The 19,748-nt window shown below is 39.2% G+C and overlaps 1 protein-coding gene across 6 annotated transcripts in view; it reads right to left on the reverse strand.

The window, feature by feature from the left end:
* The window catches only part of Btbd7 (BTB domain containing 7), a 105,933-nt gene that overhangs the window by 35,776 nt on the left and 50,409 nt on the right, over positions 1-19,748 (reverse strand). The window contains exons 4-5 of one of the 6 annotated variants that reach the window (XM_042261090.2): positions 18,490-18,549; positions 14,812-15,028 (exon numbers count right to left, since the gene is read on the reverse strand). The exons of 4 other annotated variants lie outside the window; for them this stretch is intronic. In XM_042261090.2, coding sequence (XP_042117024.1) covers positions 18,512-18,549 — 38 coding nt within the window. In that variant the 3' untranslated portion in view covers positions 14,812-15,028; positions 18,490-18,511. Of the gene's footprint in view, positions 1-14,811; positions 15,029-18,489; positions 18,550-19,748 lie in introns of those variants that run through there. One more of the 6 variants, XR_013044469.1, reaches the window with a different exon arrangement.

Genomic DNA, 19,748 nt, shown 5'->3' on the forward strand with positions numbered 1-19,748 from the left:
GGCCCTGAGGGTATGAGCCTGGGAGAGTTGGCCCTGTCCCTCGACTGGGCAGTGTTCGAGTGGTTGCAAGGGCGGAGGATGGATAAGAAGAGACAGGAGATGAGTGGGACTGGGGTATAGGAAGTGAAATTCGTCAAGAATACTAAAAAAGTTAAAAAGAAAGAAAAAGAAAAGTAAGAGTTGCCAACTTACACTGGCAGGTCTACCTGTAGATGCAAATTCTTGAGTGTGTTTGATCAGCAAAGGGCTCATGCAGAACCCAAAGGATTCACTGAGCATCTTCTGGCACTTACTTGTCTGGTGATAACAAAGACCTAGCAATGATAACTAAAGAGAAAGAGCTCAGATGCCTCTGGGATGAAGGTTAGGTTACCCATCTGGTAGCCTCCCTAGATCTGCCGAAGTATTGGCAAAGGAAAAAACAACTCTAGAAGAGGTGAGGGAAGAGGTTGCACTGACTTTTAGAGTTTCAATTAGAGTAAGATTGAACTATTTCCCTCAGTGTCCATCCCAGCACAGTTCCGAGTTTGTTAGCCCAAGGAGGGACATGTAGCTCCGAAGGCAGAGGCCAGTAGCAGTCAGTGTTCTCTAAAATCAGCAAGGTACAAGGAATGATGGATGAAAACATGCCCACGAGTACTGGCTTGTGCTGGCTTCTTCCCTGCTCTAAGATCAGCTCTTCCCCTTGGTTGCAACGCCGCTGCCACCACTAGCTCATTGTCACCACTAAATTCATGGCAGTGTTCCGGTGTCTCTTCACAGCTGCACTTCAGAACCTGCTGAGCTTGGCTTCTCCAGCTCACAACCCATCCAGACTCTGCTATTGTTCATTTTAGAACTTTCTCAGCCCACAACTGTGTAAAACTTAGTTCTGATAATAAAAATGAATCAGAGCTCCCAATCAGTTTTGGTACAGGCCATGCATGTCACCAGGCCGACCATGAACTGAGTTTAACCAACCACACAAACTGATCTGTATCAAAGAAACTGAATTTAGCAATCCTGTGCCTACCTCACACCCTCTCTGCCTTCTACTATAGCGAGCCAGTTTTAAAAGTCTAGATTACCAGACCTTGCTCTAGCCACAACGTTGCAAATTTTGCTTTCTGCTATGGAAATAATGGCATTCTGGAGTAGTCACCTCCAGGAATTTGCTAGATGCCTAGACATATGCAAACTCCAAGAAACACTTTTCTAGCAGGGGTGGTGGAGGATAAATGTCCCCCCTTCTTCGCTATGGGCAATTCTGAATGGTATTCCATCCCTTCTGCTCCTCAGAGGGTTCCAGCAGTTATTAAGTGCAGTTGGCCAGAGCAGTGATCACCTCAGAACATACAATTATATTGCTTCTCTCATTCCACTTAACCCTTTCTAATCACACATTCTTATTCTCTGCAAGAACTTCCCAGAATAAACTATCTACAAGCAAGTCTTTATCTTAGGAACCAGTTTATGGAGGAAACTTAGAATAAGACATAGTAGACAGAAATATTTAAGGGGCTGGTGAGATGATTCAGTGGATAAAGGTACTTTCCACATCAGCCTGATGATCTGAGTTCAATCCCCAGAAGACACACAAAGGTGGAAGGAGAGAATCAATTCCACAAAGCTGTCCTCTAACCTTTACCAACTTCTATGTATGTGTCTTTCTCTCCCTCACTCCCTCCCTCCGTCTGTCACACATACCTCCTGTGTTTATACAGGTCTACACGTAATAATTAGTCAGATAGGTTGCTCACGCCTGTAAATCCTAGCACTAGGAAGGTTAGACAGGAAGACTACTGTGAGTTCAAGTTCAAAGCAAGCCTGCGCTACCCTGTGACACTCTGTCTCGTAACACCAATAAACAACACAATTTTGTTCCTCTCTTAGATTTTGGTCAAATGAATGGATCATTTGGCCTTGGATTCCAGGTTACCTTTCTAGATTTTCATTTTAAAAGATTCACTTGTTCAGTTGTGTGCCAAACTCTATACTAGATAAAATGTGATCAACACTATAGCTCTTGATCTCAAGAGGCTAGCAATTTTCTAGAAGAAATAGACACAGATTTGTGATCTTTACTCTATGCAGCAATGCTATGTCAGGAGTGTACAAAAGACTATATGGAGAAATTGAAAGTATACATTTTTTTTTTTTTTTTTGGAAAACAAAGAAACTGCATTCCAGGAATAGAAAAGAACATGTGCATACGGCCAGTTGCTGAGAGTGCAAGAACGCACAGCTCTAAAAAATAGCTTGTTGAAAAAAGAATACTTAGAACATTCCCATTCTAGTTGCCTGTAATCCACCAATATTATAAATTTGCCACCCAGAGTGCTTCATATAGCTTCAACCCATTCTCCTAGTAAGAAACAAAACTTGCTTTATAAATCAAAGTACTTAGGTGTTTCATCAAATTTCAATTCCCTCCTAATTATTAAAATCTAAGAAATTGTTAGTGTTAAACAGTTATGACCTAAGAAAATAACATCAAATGGTTAAATAATGTATTAGTTTTCTATTGCTATATAACAAACTACTACAAATTACTGGGTTAAAACAACACATATTTATCTTCTCATACATTCTGTGGGCGGTGAGTCTGGACATTATGATCTGGGTCTCTAGCCAGGACTTCATTAAGCATGAAAGAAGGGAGTCAGCTGGGTTTTTATTCTGTCTGAAAGCTCAATGGGGATCATCTGCCTCCCATCTCATTAAAGAATGTTGGCAGAATTAGTTTCTTGTGGCTACATGTCTATGGACCCAGCTTCTTGCTGGTTAATGGCTGGGGAATCACATTCAATTCTTGCCACATGATTCTTTGGCCAGGCCACCTTACCACACAGCTGCTTATTTCTTCAAATTCAGCAAGGAGAAGTGTGGAAATGATTGTTATCAAGATGGAGTCCTCTAAGAATAGTATTTCATCATCTATGCCTTTAAAGGTCACACCCACATTTAAGGAAGGAATAAATGCCAATACAAAAACAAAACAAAACAAAACAAAAAACAACCCCAAAACCAAGCCAACCAAATAAACAAAATCCCCAGTGGGGACGACTAAGTGCTATCTAGACAGTGTCTACTTGTCCTAGTAAGTTTCTGAGCACCTCAGCAAACACTGGCAGCCTGGATGAGCCTCATTATTTACTCTGCTCTTAGTATCCCCACTCCTTTGATCTATTTCAGCTATTTTTTTCCTCTCAGATATATCTTAAGTTAGTAATTCTCTGAAGAATGTTGAGGCAAATCAATACCTTAGATTCTTTAGTTCAACAAAGCAAGCAAGAAAACGAACAACTAACCCAAAAGGAAGCTGAGTGTTTCTGGGTTTTGGTTCTTATACTTTTGTAGCTAATACTCAGAATCTGGTTGTTTTTGTTGAGTAGAAAGACATACTACAGAAACATAGTTATTTTGCTAGGATTGAACCCAGGGCCTTACACATCAAGCTCTCTTCAAAGAGTAAGATATTTAACCACATAGAAGTGCATCTTCTAGGGTTCTGTCCCTCTTAGAAACCTTGTAAGGTTTTTTTTTTTTTTTTTAATAGCTGAACAACAGAAGCGAGTACTATTAGATCTAATTGAAGTAGTTGCATTTTCTTTTAGTTTAGTTTAATGATTATCTCCCAAGACTCTCTGGATTGCTTATTGGAAGGAATCATGAGAAATACCATGTAACAGTGGCTGCTTCTGTAGAACAAAGATAGAAGGGCAGAGATGCCCAGCTCTGAATTTTGTTCCATATGAATGTATTCCCTGCTGAAAACATTACCACCACCAGGCTACGAAAACTGCCAGGAATTCATTTGTTCCCTCAGTGCTCAGCAAAATCCATCACTGACCACAAAGCCCAGGCAAATATTACTAAGGAAATGAGAAGGTTCTTTATCCTGAGATCATTCTTCCTTTTGACAGGAAGAAGGCAATCACTGAGATTCATGCTGTGAATATGTGAAATGTGCACCCTGCCTGTGCTCTTTCTCCCTTGTGTCAACTGTGTGGACGAAAAAACAAAGGTGGATGTCTCAGTCACTGTTCTATTGCTATGAAGAGACTCCATGACCAAGGTAACTCTTATAAAAGGAAACATTTAATTGTGGGCTTGCTTACAATTTCAAAGGTTAGTCCATTATCATCATGGTGGGGAGCATGGCTGCATGCAGGCAGACATGGTACTGGAGAGGTAGCTCAGAGTTCCACATCCTGATCTGTAGGCAGAGACAGACACTCTGGGCCTGGCTTGGGCTTTTGAAGTGACACACTTCCTCCAATAAGGCCACACCTCCTAATCCTTTTAATCTTTTCAAACAGTGCCACTCCTGAAAACTTGAAAGAGCTTCATTGAGTAACTTAGTAAAGGAAGATGTTAAGCACACAGACAACTGAGAAAAAGATTTTTAAGATCCCTCTCTAAGCTTCAAGTACACACACATAAGAACTCTCACTATGCTTAAATGAATACAGACCAATATTTCTTTATGCTTATTTATAAACGATGACTCTTTAACATGGCATTTAAAAGTGCTTATTTTGAGACAGGGTCATACTATGTAGTCCTTGGCTGGCCTGAAATTTGCTCTGTAGACCAGGATGGCCTCAAACCTAGAGATTCACCTGTCTCTGCCTCCCAAGTGCTAGGAATAAAGGTGTGTGCCACCACACCTCGTCTAACAAAGCATTTTAAATGCTCACATTGCCAAGTTTTCAAATAATTGGAAAATTAATGGGAAAAGCATTCCTGAGGATGTTGGTTTTGTTGAATAGTTGAGAAGCCACTTTCTGGAGAGAAACAGGATATACCACTAAAACTTGGACTGACAAGAGACCCATCTCCAATTGCCTTTAGCTATATGTGTGAAATTTTGCCTGCTCATTTGAAAAATGTAGATAATGCCATCTTGTTCATGAGACTGTCCTTAGGCTTAGAATAATTTATGGTAAACACGAAAAAAGCACTGATTATGCTTGCAAGGGAAGTAAACCTTCCTTGGAACTATGCCTGCCCTACTGATCTATTCTAATCCAAAACAAGCACAAGATTGGTGAGGGGGTGAGAGGGTGAAAGGCAGTCTCACAAAAACTAGCCAAAGATTTCTATAAAGGAAACAGAAACAGTGACGACTTTTTTTGCTGCCACAGATTTATTAAAGTGTTAAAGAAAAACAACCCCGAGAAGTACATAGGCTTACACTCATTTATCTAAAACTAAAAGATGCCCATTTTAGCGGGGTGGGCTGGCACATGACTTTAATCTGAGCACTCGAGAAGCAGAGGCAGGCTGATCTCTGAGTTTGAGGCCAGCCTGGTCTACAGAGCAAGTTCCAGGATGGCCAGGCCTACACAGAGAAATTCTGTCTGGAAAAACAGAAAGAAAAACAACAACATTTACTTTGGGTAACAAGCTAATAACTGTACCTTGTTCACTACTATATCCCATTGTCATTAGTATTTTCACTGCAACAGGAAAGAAAAAAAAAATCTACAAATTCTGGGATCAGGCTGCTTTTCCAGACCACCCAGGTTTGATTCCCAGTACCCCACATGGCAGCTCACAATTTTCTGCAACTCCAACTCCAGGGGATTCAACACTCTCACATAGACATGCAGACAAAAACACCAATGCACATAAAATAAATAAATCATTAAAAAAAAAAAGACTTCGCCGGGCGGTGGTGGCGCACGCCTTTAATCCCAGCACTCGGGAGGCAGAGCCAGGCGGATCTCTGTGAGTTCGAGGCCAGCCTGGGCTACCCAGGAAAGGCGTGAGTCCCAGGAAAGGCACAAAGTTACACAGAGAAATCCTGTCTCGAAAAACCAAAAGAAAAAAAAAAAGACTTCACTTGTAATTCTAGGTGAGCAACAATATTTTCTAGTCCAATTTATACATGGCAACTGGACCTACCACAGTGAGTTAAATAAATCCTCCTGAATAAATAAATACAGTACAAGTAAGAATTAGTAGGGGCTTGAAGTCTGGTTCATTGGTAGAGTGCCTGTAAATATGTAAAAGGCCCTGGGCTTGGACCTTGGTGTGTGTGTGACACACACACACACACACACACACACACACACACACACACACACACACACGAGAAAAAGGAAAAAAAGGTAATTTTGACCTACTATAGATTCATTATTCATCTAAAAAACTACCTATTTTCAGATCACTTCTCATCTCTGTATCTTGTAGCCAAAGTTTTCCATTTTATGTAAATGGCATTAGTGGAAGACTCAGCAAGGTCTACAGAGCTCTTTATATAAGCCTTGTTTGCCTCTGTAGCCTATTTCTTGACATACCTTTCTTATCTTTGTAATGTCATCCTCCTCCAACCAAAAGGGTCTTTATCCTTTCTGTTAATATTCTGATCCACCCCTTGAAATCCCACCCCTTGGCTCCACCCCACATCCTGCCATAAAAGCCTCATTCTAAGGAACACCCCCCCCCCCCCCCCCCCCCCCCGTCTCTTCATCTCTCTACTATAATAAACTTTCCACGTGGATGCAGCATCTGGGGTGTGAATTACTGGCCGCCGCCATCATGCCTGAACGGTGTGCATCTGCCCAGTATGCTTCCCTGCACAGCAGGATACCCTCTGGGTCATTATTATCCCCTCCAGCCCCCAATAATTTATAACTTTCCCCTTTGCCTCCAGACCTTTGTATCTGTTGTTCCTTCTACCCCCAATCATTATGGGACTATTCATTCTCCAGGTCTTGTTTTTCTGGGAAGTTCCTGATCATGTCTCCATATGCTAAGTCTTTCCACTGGGTTCTGTGGTTTCTCTGCCTCAGTTCATTGCTTTGCTCTATGAAGGCACTTTTGCTGTAATTACCTAGTGATACTACTGGACTGCTGTATTCATTTCTTTAATCTAAGGGCTTAGCAAACAGTAAGAGCTCATTAAATGTGTTAAAAGAAAAAACAGCAGTCATAATACTAATTCTACACTGGGACTCTATATGAATGGAGAAGCTATAATTTTTCCACCTTCAGTATCCCATTTTTGCTTTTCCTTATTTGAGAACTCACATAGCAGTTATGGCCTCAGATTCATATTATCCATCCACTATGCATATGTATGTGAGTGATACTGGGGAGCAAACACAGGGCCTTGCTCACACTATGCAAGTGCACCAATTACCCCAGCCCCAGCTACTTTTATTTAACTTAGTAACTCCAAAAAATAAAAAAAAGAAATCTGGCATAAAACATAGAAGTGGTATATTTACACCATTAAACACTTTAAATGCTACTAAATACATTTTTTTTTAAAGAAAGATTTATTGGGCTGCAGAAATGGCTCAGAGGGTTAAGAGCACTGGCTGTTCTTCCAGAGGTCCTGAGTTAAATTCCCAGCAACCAGATGGTGGTTCACAACCATCTATAATGAGATCTGGTGCTTTCTTCTGGCATGCAGGCATACATGCAGGCAGAAACATTATAAACATAATAAATAAATAAAATCTTTTTAAAAAAGGGAAAGATTTATTTTTACATGTATGAGTGTTTAGACTGCATTTATATGCATGGTGACTATGGAGGCCAGAAGAGGGTGTTAGGTCCCATGTATGTGGAGTTCTGGATAGTTATAAGCCACCATGTGGATGCTGGGAATGAAACCCAAGTACTCTGCAAGAACAGAAAACGCTCTTAAGCAATGAGCCATCTCTCCAGCCCCTGAGAGCTTACTATTTTTACTGCTTACAACTACAAACCAACAAAACCTCTACCTAGTTTATTTCTTCTTTAAAAACTTTGTTTTGTGTACACGTGTGTTTTTGTGTCTATGTCTGGGCATGTGTGATGAGGTCAGAGGACAGCTGGGGGAGTTAAGTTCTCTCCTTCTACCATGTGGGTCTCAGGGACTAATCTCGGGTCATTGGGCTTGGCAGCAGGTGCCACCTCCTGAGCCATCTCTCTGGGCCTAGTCGTCCAGTTTTAAATTAATATGAGTAGAGAATAACAAATTAATTACCCAGTTTAGCTTAGGGCATTTTCTGAACCTTTTACAGTAAGATATAGACTCAAATATCAATATATTTAGAAAACAATAAGATCCATGTATTTCCTGGAATTCTAGTCAAACAGTTTTAAAAGTCAGCCTTGTTTTTTGATGCAAGCTTCAATTTGGGAAGAACACTGCCAGCGTAAACCTCATTTTATATCAAATCACCAGAAAAGGCTTAATTATCACAGTTAAAGAAGAACATGTTTCATAGCATACTTCTTTGATAAAAAAGACATTGAAGTGTGTAAATGTATTTCTGTTTTGTGGTATTAGGTCTCACTATGTAGCTCTGGCTGTCCTGGAACTGGCTTTGTAGACCAGGCTGGCCTTGAACTCAGAGACCTGCCTGCTTCTGCCTTTCAAGTGCTCGAATTTAAGGTTTGCGCCACCACCGCCCAACTTTTGGTACTAATTATAGATATGTAGATATTTCACCTTCAAACATGAACATGTAAAAACATAGCACAGATACATGAACACTAAGCACAAAGTATATAAAAATGTTTTATATACATGTATATGCAAAGGCCAGAAGACAATTTTGGGTAATGTTTCTTGGGTACTTCTACCTTGTTCTTGAGACAGGGACTTTTACTGACCTGGAACTTGCCTGGCTGGCTACTGTGTCCCTGGGATCTGCCTGCTTTTCCCTTTCTAGTGCTGGGACTGCAAATGCACACCAACATATCCAGCTTTTTACCTTGATTTTGGAATCAAACTCAGGTTGTAGTATAGCAACGACCTTTACCAACTGAGTTATCTCCTCAGCCCTTAAAGTCTTAATACATCAAAGTCATTTCCTTCATGGAGACATATTTAGTGAGACTAGAACCATGTCAATTTGTACTAGAAAAATGGCTGAAGCTATGTTTCTGGCCAGCCTTTAGTCACTGAATGTTTTAGTAGTTCTATAAACACACTTGGAGACATTCACAAACAGCATCTTTGTTAGTGAGGAGCTAGGTTTGGAACCCAGGTCTAAGTTCAAAGTTCATGTTTACAAAACACTGCATCAAACACTGTTTACTTATTAGCGAACCTGCACAAGTTTCTCAGGGTATTAAAGACCAAGTGAAACAACTTATATTCAGTGCTTTCTTGAAGCTAGGTGTACCTTGGCATTCAAAGATTCTCTTTCCCCTGTTATAATCTTGAAAAACAATGGTGTATTTAAATGTCACGTGTCGTCCCCCCCCCTCCTGGGCAGGGTTTCTCTGTGTAGCTTTGCGCCTTTCCTGGAGCTCACTCTGTAGTCCAGGCTGGCCTCGAACTCACAGAGATCCGCCTGCCTCTGCCTCCCGAGTAATGAGATTAAAGGCGTGTGCCACCACTGCCCGGCATCATTAAATGTTAACCTGAAAATAGTTTATACTCTTTATTTTATGACTAGCACAAAAAGTTCTGGTAACTTGATGTTTTAAATTTTTATGCTTCACTTTGAAATATAAATAGTAATATGTAGAAAGTATAGTGAATAGATCTTTCAACAACTTAAGGCAAAATGAGACTCTACATTATTCTCCATCTGTTGCTATCTCATTCCTGCACCAATCCTTGGAGCTTCATTATTATATACTGGCGGTGGTAGTGCACGCCTTTAATCCCAACACTCAGGAGGCAGAAGCAGGTGAAAGTAAAAAAACAAAACCAACCAACCAAACAAACAAACAAAAAATAAATAAATAAAGGACTTCTGATTAAGCATCATATAACTTTAAACAGACATTCAACAGGTTCTGCAGCAAATGAATTGTACATATTTTAGAAATACTTGTTATGGCTACAAAGTATCAGATACACACTTACATTAAAAATGTCATACAATAAGTCATAATATCCATTACTGTGGTGATATTTATTTGTGCTGAAATGTGGTGATATTTTATTCGTATATTAATAAATAAAGTTTGCCTGGAGATCAGAGGAAACAGCAAGCCATTTGAAGTAAATACAAAAGTCAGGCACATGCCCTTAATCCTGATCACTTGGCAGGCAGGGTCTCTGTGTGTCTGTGTTCAAGGCCACACTAGAGAACGGAGCCAAGCATGGTGACACACACCTTTAATCCCAGTACCAACCATAGAGACCTGGAGGTCTGTACAGATAGGCAGTGACAAGGAAGTGAGGTAGCTGAACTAAGAGCCAATGAGAGAGCAGAACAGCAAGGCAATAATAAAAGCCTGAGCCGTGCGGTGGTGGCTCACGCCTTTAATCCCAGCACTCGGGAGGCAGAGCCAGGTAGATCTCTTTGAGTTCGAGGCCAGCCTGGGCTACCAAGTGAGTCCCAGGAAAGGCGAAAGGCGCAGATACACAGAGAAACCCTGTCTCGAAAAACCAAAAAATAAATAAATAAATAAATAAATAAATAAATAAATAAATAAATAAATAAATAAATAAATAAAAGCCTAGGTAGACAGGAAGTCGGGGCATTTGTAAGCTGCAGAGCTGGTGAGGTAAGGTGGCTGGTGGCTATTCCTATTTCCCTGATCTCTAAGGCTTTCACCCCTATATTTGGTTCCATGTTTTTTATTTAATAAGACCACTTAGAAATTTGGCTACACATTACTATACTCATTTTAAGCATACAAATAAGAGAAAATAAATATTTCATTTTCAATGGAAAACAAGTAGTGGCAACTGCTTACAATTTTACTTTCCTTAATAAATGAAACAAGATAACTTAGAATGAGAATTTCCAAGTTATGGGGACATTTAGTTATATAAATGATTACAGATGTGAGTAGCTGTCATTACTGTAAATAATTTATTGTTGAATTTTAGAAACATAGTTAGTTCTTTGATCTACATTATAAATTAGATCAAAAGGTTAAGATTGCTCTTAGGAGCCCTACATGTGGCATACACCTTTAATTCCAAAGGAAAGCAGGCAGATTCTGAGTTCAAAGCTAGCTTGGGGGACTGGAGAGATGGCTCAGTGTGCAGGCACTTACACACACAAATAAAAATAATAAAACAAATTTAAAAAATGATTCACAGTACACAGTGAAGAGTCTACTAAGAGCAAAGTACTATTCTAGGTTCTTCAGGGAACATTGCTGTGGGATGCTCTGTATGTTGAATGTGTTGCTCTGATTGGTTAATATATAAAACACTGATTGGCCAGTAGCCAGGCAGGAAGTATAGGTGGGACAAGCAGAGAAGAGAATTCTGGGAACAGGAAGGCTGAGGCAGAGACCATACAGTTTGTTTACTTGGTTGGGTCTGAGTGGCTGTGGGACTGGTGGGTGAGAGAGATTTGTCCTGACTGTGGGCCAGGCAGGACTGGAGAAATCTCCAGCTACAGAACATATACTATGTGACAAGAGGAAATGAGACAGTACAAAGGCATTTCCAGAGCCAAGTAAGAAGATGGAGATAACCTAACAAATACAAATGTTTGAAAGTTCTCAGAAAATAGAAAATACTTTTTTAACTTGGAATGGCTAATATAAAACAGGGTATAAAGCACCCGAGTTTGTTCTTAAAGGTTAATGCAGTATTTGGAGATTTAATGATAAAAGACAAAGGTGTCCTGGACAAAGGTGACATCAGAGGGATAGAGAGAAAATCTATAGTCTACACCAAAAACTGTTTAAGGTTTCAAATAGGATAGGTAAGATTTCAGAACTCTACTCAAACTTGCAGCAAAATTGTTTATAAATGCTAACGCTCCCTGATTAGATATGCATCACCTCAGTCACTTGAACCCACAAGTAATTCTTTATGCCTCACGTTTGACTGACTGCTTTGCTCTGTTGAAAATGGTCTTTAGCTTAGTTCACCATTCTTTTAGAATTATAGTCAGACTCATTTGCTAAAGAGGGTACAATTACAAACAAGTAAAATGAATTGTCAGCTTCACTGAACCTTGACAAAAGGAAAAGTGTCAACATGCAGGATAATGGAAAGAATGGAAAGAGGAGAAATGGAGTAGTGAGTGGGGACAGTGAGTCTGCCTTTTTGTATTATTCCAGGCACACACTCTTGGAAGCTGGCCAAGTTGTTAAGGGTTTAAAATTAGGTCACTGTTTTGGGGAGGCTTATTAAGATTTTTAATTCAATAAAATATAATCACATTCATAATGACTAAACATATGGCAAATACAATATGCAGTCCATTTTAAAATGCAGATCATAAATTTCATCTTCCAAAGGTTGAAAATGTATTTTTGATCCAGATAAGAAGTTTAAGGTCTGCAGTGCAATGTCTGACAGTGAAGGAGGACACATGGTACTTCTGGTGGATACTGGTACTACTTATGGGCTAGTCTGTTCTGAGGTCAGCAACATTTATGTCAAAGACAGCAGTAGATCTGTGGATTGTAAGACATTATGCTTCTAAACAGCAGTTTTCTTCACAAAGGAAAAAAGGCAGTAATAGTACACTTTCACTTCTGTTCTCACAATGTTAGAACCACTGCCCAGCACATGCCACCGGGCACTGTAAAACGCCACAGTGGTAAAACATTTGCTCTTCTTTCTGGTCTCTCCCAATTCAATAATCTATTTGGGGATTTTAATTTTATATGCTAATTTTGTTTTTAGTATAGGCACTGACAACAATCAGGCTTCTGGAGTAGCAACCACAGAACAATTCCAGGTACTTTAAGAAGAAAAGGGATTTATCTGAGGCTTTGCGCTAGTCTCCAGCATTGCTGGGAAGGCTAGTGACTAAGCTCAGCAGAGTGGAACAGAGATGGCTGTAGAGTGAACATTCTACCTTGAGTTATCCCAGAACCTGGGCCACGACAGCTCCTGCCCTGTGGCAGGACAGTGGTGACTGTGATAGTGTGACCCTTTTTCTTTTGTGGACACTATTGCTCCACTCTGCTTCCAGAAAGCATTCTCAATAGCCTCTGCTTTCGTTGCCACTAGCTCCTAACCTAAAAGGTCTATGCTGAAACCTAAGCAGTGGAGAAAGGCTCAGGAAGGCTTTTCTGGCTTTTCTTCTGGGAGGCAGCCTCTCCCCTCTATTAAGACCTACGCAATGCTGGGTGGTGGTTGGTTGCACACATTTTATCCCAGCACTGGGGGGCAGAGACAGGCAGATCTCTAAGTTCAAGGCCAGCCTGGCCTACAGAGTAAGTTCCAGGACAGCCAGGATTATACAGAGAAACCTGTCTTAAAACAAAAAAACAAACAACAACAACCCCCCCACCCCACCCCCCACCGCCAAACAAAACAAAAAACAAATCAACCAACCAACTAACCAAACAAAACAACCTACATAAAACTGGGAAGGCTCTAGTGCTAGGAAGCCAAAAACCTCCAGTGACTTTCCCATACAGGAAAGCAGCCTATTCAGAAAAGAATGGCTAAAACACAACAGAAGCCTCTGTCCTCTGAGTAAGTGCTCTGGATTTCTAGAGCAGTTTGAGCAGCAACATACTCAATCAAGTCCCTGCCCCCACCGATCATTAAACTTCCTTGCTGGGCCAACAATTGCAAGCAGTTTCCTGGTCTCAGTAAGAAACTGGACTTGTAACAGATACTGCTTCAAGTTAATGCTTCAGTAACTACCTCAATCTACCTACTTGGGCCACTACCTCCTACCTGAGCCCTGTCAAACCGGTTCTCACACTGCCCCCCTTTCTATCTCCCACATGCCCAAATTCTTGGGCTTAAGGGTCAGAAGAACTACTATGAGTTATGTATGTACAACTTTATCGCTTACAGGCTAGTTATTAGTTTCTGAACCCATCAAACTTGAAGGTTGTCAGGATGACCAAATTAGACAAAGTAAACCAAAATTATAAGCATGATCTCATTTGTTACCAATATTCATAAAGCTGAGAATATGGTTTGGCCTGACATGCACATGGCCCTGGATTCTATTTCCAGCATCACAAAAACAGCAGGTGTAGTGGTACATGCTATAATCTTGGTGCTTGAAAGGTGGGAGCTGAAGGATCAGAAGTTCAAAGCCACTTTCAGTTACTTAGTAAATACAAAAAGAGCCAAGACTATATAAGGTCCTGTCTTAAAACAAACAGGCAAAATGCAAGCAATGAAAAAAAAACTTCATATTCATATTCATAAGAGCAGAACAACATATTCATAAAAAACTTCATATTCATAAGAACAACATATTCATAAAAAAACTTCATATTCATAAGAGCAGAACAACAATCTTCATAAATGATGACTTCTTAATCTTTTCCCCTAAGGACTGTGGCCTCTTCTAGAGACCTCTGGATCGAATGGGCACTGATGTCATATCTTTATTTTAAAAATTCATTTTGGGGTTGGCAAGGTGGTTCAGTAGTGGGTAAAGGTATTTGCCATCAAGCTTGACAGACTTCAGTTTGGTCCTGAGGCCCTACCTACATGATAAAAGGAGAGGACCAAATTCCACAAGTTGTCCTGATCTCCATCAGCATGTTTGCTGTGGCACATGAACGCCTTTACACACATTCACAAACCTAAATGTAATAAAAATTAAAATTAATTTTGTAATTAAGTTTAATATGCTTGTAATTTTAAAGTCTAATACTAATAACATGCTTACCCTAAAAAACAAACCCCTATACTACCCAGTCCTGCTCCCAATTAATTCTTTAGCTCTTTCTACTGCTGTGTACTTCCACATATTCTACTTTTTATTAAATTAATATTCTGTGTTCCTATTTAAATATTTAAATACTAATTACTGCTGAGCCAAGCTCTGTACTAGTATTTTCTTTTCTCTCATGTTATTTAAATTTTTTCTTCAGTATTAACTTTATACTTTTGCTTCACTGTCTGAATTTATTCCCAATTCTTCCTAAATGCACTAAAAGAGCCATCAGATCTCAATGAAATTTGCTACTTACTGTTCAAACATGAAGTAACTGATACACTAGACTTCTTGGGGATTTGTGTTCTGGTCTAGTCAAGACAGGACACATTCTTCGCCTCTCTAAGCCTAAAGTGACTGATACCTAAGCTGCATTTAGCTTCCCTCCTTGCATTTGAATGCCATTTCCTGATGCCACTTCTCCATTCTTAGTTTGCTTGAAGTACTTGGTAGATCTCATCTTCAGTAGTTTCCTGAGTGGAGATGCAAAGTAGTAGATATTTATACTTTCCTCTAGTGTCTCTTTTTTTCTTTCTAGATTTCAGCTTTACCTCTCAACCCTATTATACTTTCCATTTCTGCTCTTTCTTTTAAGAGCTTCTGTTTTAGTTTTTGAACTCAGAGTTTCGTTTTGTTTGTTGAAGTGATAGGGACTATACACAGGGCCTTATACACAGTGGTTAAGTGCTCTACATTTAGGAGCATACTACTTGTGAGTTACCAATGTCATTTTTGTGTGTGCTTGTTTCTGAGGCAAGAACTATGTAGCCATGGATGACCCCAAAGTCACTTAGTTTCCCAAGCTCCGGATACAGTCAGGCAACACCACAACCTGCCCCCGCCCAAAGGCTGGAGAGATGGATCAGTGATTAAGAAGGGCACTGGAAGCTCCTCCAAAGGACCTGGGTTAATTCTCAGCACCCACAAGCTGGCTCATCACCATCTGTAACTCCAGTTTCAGAGGATCTGATGCTCTCTTCTGGCCTCTGTGGGCACTACACACAAATGGTGCACATATATACATGCAGGTAAAACACCCACACATGCCGGGTGGTGGTGGCGCATGCCTTTAATCCCAGCACTTGGGAGGCAGAGGCAAGATCTCTGTGAGTTTGAGGCCAGCCTGGTCTACAGAGTGAGATCCAGGACAGGCACCAAAACTACACAGAGAAACCTTGTCTCAAAAAACCAAAAAAAAAAAAAAAAAAAAACCAAAACAAAACAAAACAAAAAACACCCACACATATAATAAAAATTCAAATGTATATACCCATATCGGCTCTCCTGAAGTTATTTACAGTCTGCACTGTTTTCTTCAGTACTTTTGTTCTGACCTATGTCTCACTCTGGAAGTTTTCCTTAAACATTCAGTTTTAATGTTTAATGAACGGGTTTTCATAGCCCATAGAAGTGTGGCAGAACAGACAGGTTGCTGACTCTTAGTTCTGTGGTTAACAACCATAACCACTATGAACATAATTTAACTGAGTAACTTTAGATTGTATACACTTTGGGACTGTTAACTACTTACTTCCAAAGCTCCAGTTTTCTCTTGTATTTTCTGGGGAAGGGGAGTAGGTGATTTTATCACCTAGCTTGAGGCTTTCACTTATCTCCAATTTTAATCTTTATCTCATCTCCATCATATTCTATAGCTATTTTTGCATTCATAATACCTCTAGTTAAATTTCTTTCGAAAATTAAGAAGAACCTCTGATCTGAGAGTATAGAGAGTTCAGTGGTAGAATGTTTAGTTAGTATGTATGAGGTCCTGGGTTCAATACCCGGCCCTGCAAACAAACAAACAAAGAAAAAATTCCCACAGAATCCATCTATATTAACAACAAAAAAGCTAAGCATAGTATGGCATTGGCCTATACCTGGCAATCTGGAGTCTGAGGCAGGAAGACTACAGGTTTGAAGCCAACCTGGGCTACATAAGGAGCTGTCCTGTGAAAATGCAGTGGGGTATGGAAACAGGAAATTTCAGGTCTTTAATGTTTCGTTGGAGGTGAATAATGCATTGAGGGAACAGAATCTGCCATCTGCTATAAATGATCATAATTCAGGAACAGAGAAGTGGACTGCTATTTACTTATATATAGAATCCAGCAAGCCCCAGTGATCCTCCTGTTTCTATCCTTGTGGTGTTGGCGCTACAGATGCACATGGCCATGCCCAGAATTTTATGTGGTTGCTGGGATCTTAAAGGTTCCTTATACTTACACAGTAATCACTCTTATCCACTAAGCTATCTCTCCAGCCCCAGGCCTTAATTATTTTTAAACATTACTTATTCATTCAGAAATCTGAGGACAACTTGTAAGAGTTAGTTTTCTTCTTCCATCATGTGGGCTCCAGGGATCAAATTTAGCTGTAAAGCTTGGTGCTAAGTGACTTAACCTGCTGAGCTAACCATCTCATGGGCCCTGGCTTTAATTTTTAAAGTTAAATCTGACTTAAAATAAAATAAAAATTAATAATTATTGACTTATATATTTACTAAACTTCCTACTATGTCCTATGTAATAGGAACACAAAATGAAATGTGATTTTACCTTCCAGTTGATCAATAGTCCTAGTTTCACAGCCTTTCTTAACTGAGCATCCTCATTTGAATCACAGAACAAAAAATACAGACCAGAGGGCTAGAGAGATGGCTTAAGAGCACTGGCTGCTCTTCCAGAGGAGCTAGGTTCAATTCCCAGCTCACAACCATCTTGTTACTTAAGTCTGAGGGATCCAACGCCCTCTTCTGGCCTTCTCAGACACCAGGCATGCAAATAGTACATATACATACACACAGGCAAAACACTTGTACATATAAAATAAAATAAATACAGATTAATCAATTCTCTCTAAAATAGTATATACAGCTAGAACCCTAAGACATGCATGGAAAGATTCAAATTGATCCCATACAATAAATACCTGAGCACAGGTATCATTGGTATGTAGAACTCCTGTAGGGAAAAGCTAACTGGAAAATGACAAGTAGACCAGTAAGAGGTAGAAACCAACTTAAAATTGTGATAAAAGTATAAGAAAAAAATCTTAAAACTAAAAATTGTCTAAAAAGAATCTATGAATATACTGAGTATTGGGCTTAATTAATAAAATGATTCTAGGGATGAAGCTCAGCAGGTAAAGTGCTAGCCTTAGCCTAGGACAGAAGGAGAGAGGAAAAAGACGACTATGGCAATGAAGAATTACCTGTCGGAAAGATTAGCAGCTAACATTTATTGAATGCTTATTACATATCAAATACTGTTCATATCAAGTAACATCTATGGTTTCCTTAATCCTCAGAATAGTACTTTATAGGGTTATTATTCTTTTTGTAAATCAGTAAGACAGGGAATTAAGAGTTATATGACTTGCTTGGGGTGAAACATGTTAAGACACTGTAGAGGAGGATTCAAAGCTAGTCCACTTGGCTCCAGACCTGAACTTTAGGCTTTATCACATGAAATCCTTCCACAAGTGATTAACTACTGTCCTCCTCACGGAAATGAGTAAGGCTATGTTGAAGGCATAAAAGGCCGAGTATGAATCTATCCTAGGTATGAGGGAAAGGTATGTCTCACATAAAGCACAAGAAGCTAAAGTGAAACCCAGGGCTGCAAATGTTGAATGGGAAGAGACCTGAGCTCTTACTTGTTTAGCCAGACTGAGACAAAGAAGGGACATTTTAGATCTTTAAGTGTCCTGCATAAAATGCAATTTCTATGTAAATGACAGAAAAAATTAACTCACCAAAGAAAATAAAGGAGCTCCAGGACAGGTAATCCAGTACCACCAAAGACCTAAGAGCTAGCTTGCAATTTCACTTTTCATTAAAAACTAAAAAATGACATTAAGATATGCACTCTCACTTTTAAAAACAGTTAAATATATAAGACACACAGTTTGAGGAAAGAAAGATTTGTCATACCTTTTTGGTGTTGTGGCAAACTTCAAAATTTTCTGTAGAAGCATTTTCTCACAAATTTGGCTTTATAGAATAAAGGAATGGTAGGTCAAGCTGCTAGGTCATTTCTGATATTGTCCCTATACACTGGCATCTCTAAACAGTCAGCTATTAACATAATGATTGTTATCTTAAACTAATAAAAACAGTTTGACATTCCTGCTGTGACAAAACAAAACTAGTCTGTTACTGAAAGACAATGGTAAATTAAATTTTAAAAGGCTATGTAAGAGAAATTGTAACCTTTGTTCTCCTATCAATGCCCGATTCTCATCTTATTATTGTTATCATCTACTAGGGTTTTAAAAAAATAGTTTTCAAAGTCCTATTAATTGGTTGATCTGGCCATATATTTTTCAAGATAGAAAACCGTGCTAAGTTTTCCTTACTGAAAATGATATATTCTCTTCTAGCTGGCAGCTTTTAAAATTCTTTTAGTGACTCTGCACTAGCAAAATTAAATTTCTCAAGTAATATTGGGTCATATAACTTGTTTCATTTTATTTTATGGCCACAGAAAACTAAGTATACACCCCCTTTGTGTAGGAAAGGTCTCTTTTCAGCGCTGAAATGTTAAGATTTTAACATTTGCCAAAAGACATATACTTCTCTTAACACAATATTCATATACTCATTTGTTTAGAACACAGAAAAAATATGCTACTCAGATAGATAGATAGACAGATAGACAGATGATAGTTTGTTTTGTTTAAAACAAATGAAAAAGGCATGTAGTCTGGCACTAACTACTTTACAAGCGAATGCCTGATGTACAAGCCAAACTTGAAAGTTAAATACAAACTATTTTAAAATGTAAGTCAGAGACTTAATTAAAATAAATTTCAGTGTGTCCTACCTTTTATTTTTATAATGAATCTATTCTAACTATAAGCAATTAAGAGTCAACAAGGTGTTAAATGTAAATATAGGAATCTAAACTTGCAAACTGGGGAAATGGGCGGGTTCAAAGTTAGAGCAGAGACGGCGTAGGTGGCTAATCACATAGTCCCACACCCATCATCTTACATTAGGCAAGAACAAGGCTGCATTCTCACCAATGTTCTTTATCATCAGTACTGAATATTTGATTTTAATAGTAAATGAAGAGCTACATTAACACTGACCCTGAAGTTGTCTCAGCATTCCTAATTACAGACTGAGAAAAAACTAACCCTGTATATTCTAGACACTGATATAGAATTAAAGTAGTTGTGTTTTTAATT

This window comes from Peromyscus maniculatus, chromosome 14, assembly GCF_049852395.1.
Source record: "Peromyscus maniculatus bairdii isolate BWxNUB_F1_BW_parent chromosome 14, HU_Pman_BW_mat_3.1, whole genome shotgun sequence".
Classification (NCBI taxonomy): Eukaryota; Metazoa; Chordata; class Mammalia; order Rodentia; family Cricetidae; genus Peromyscus; species Peromyscus maniculatus.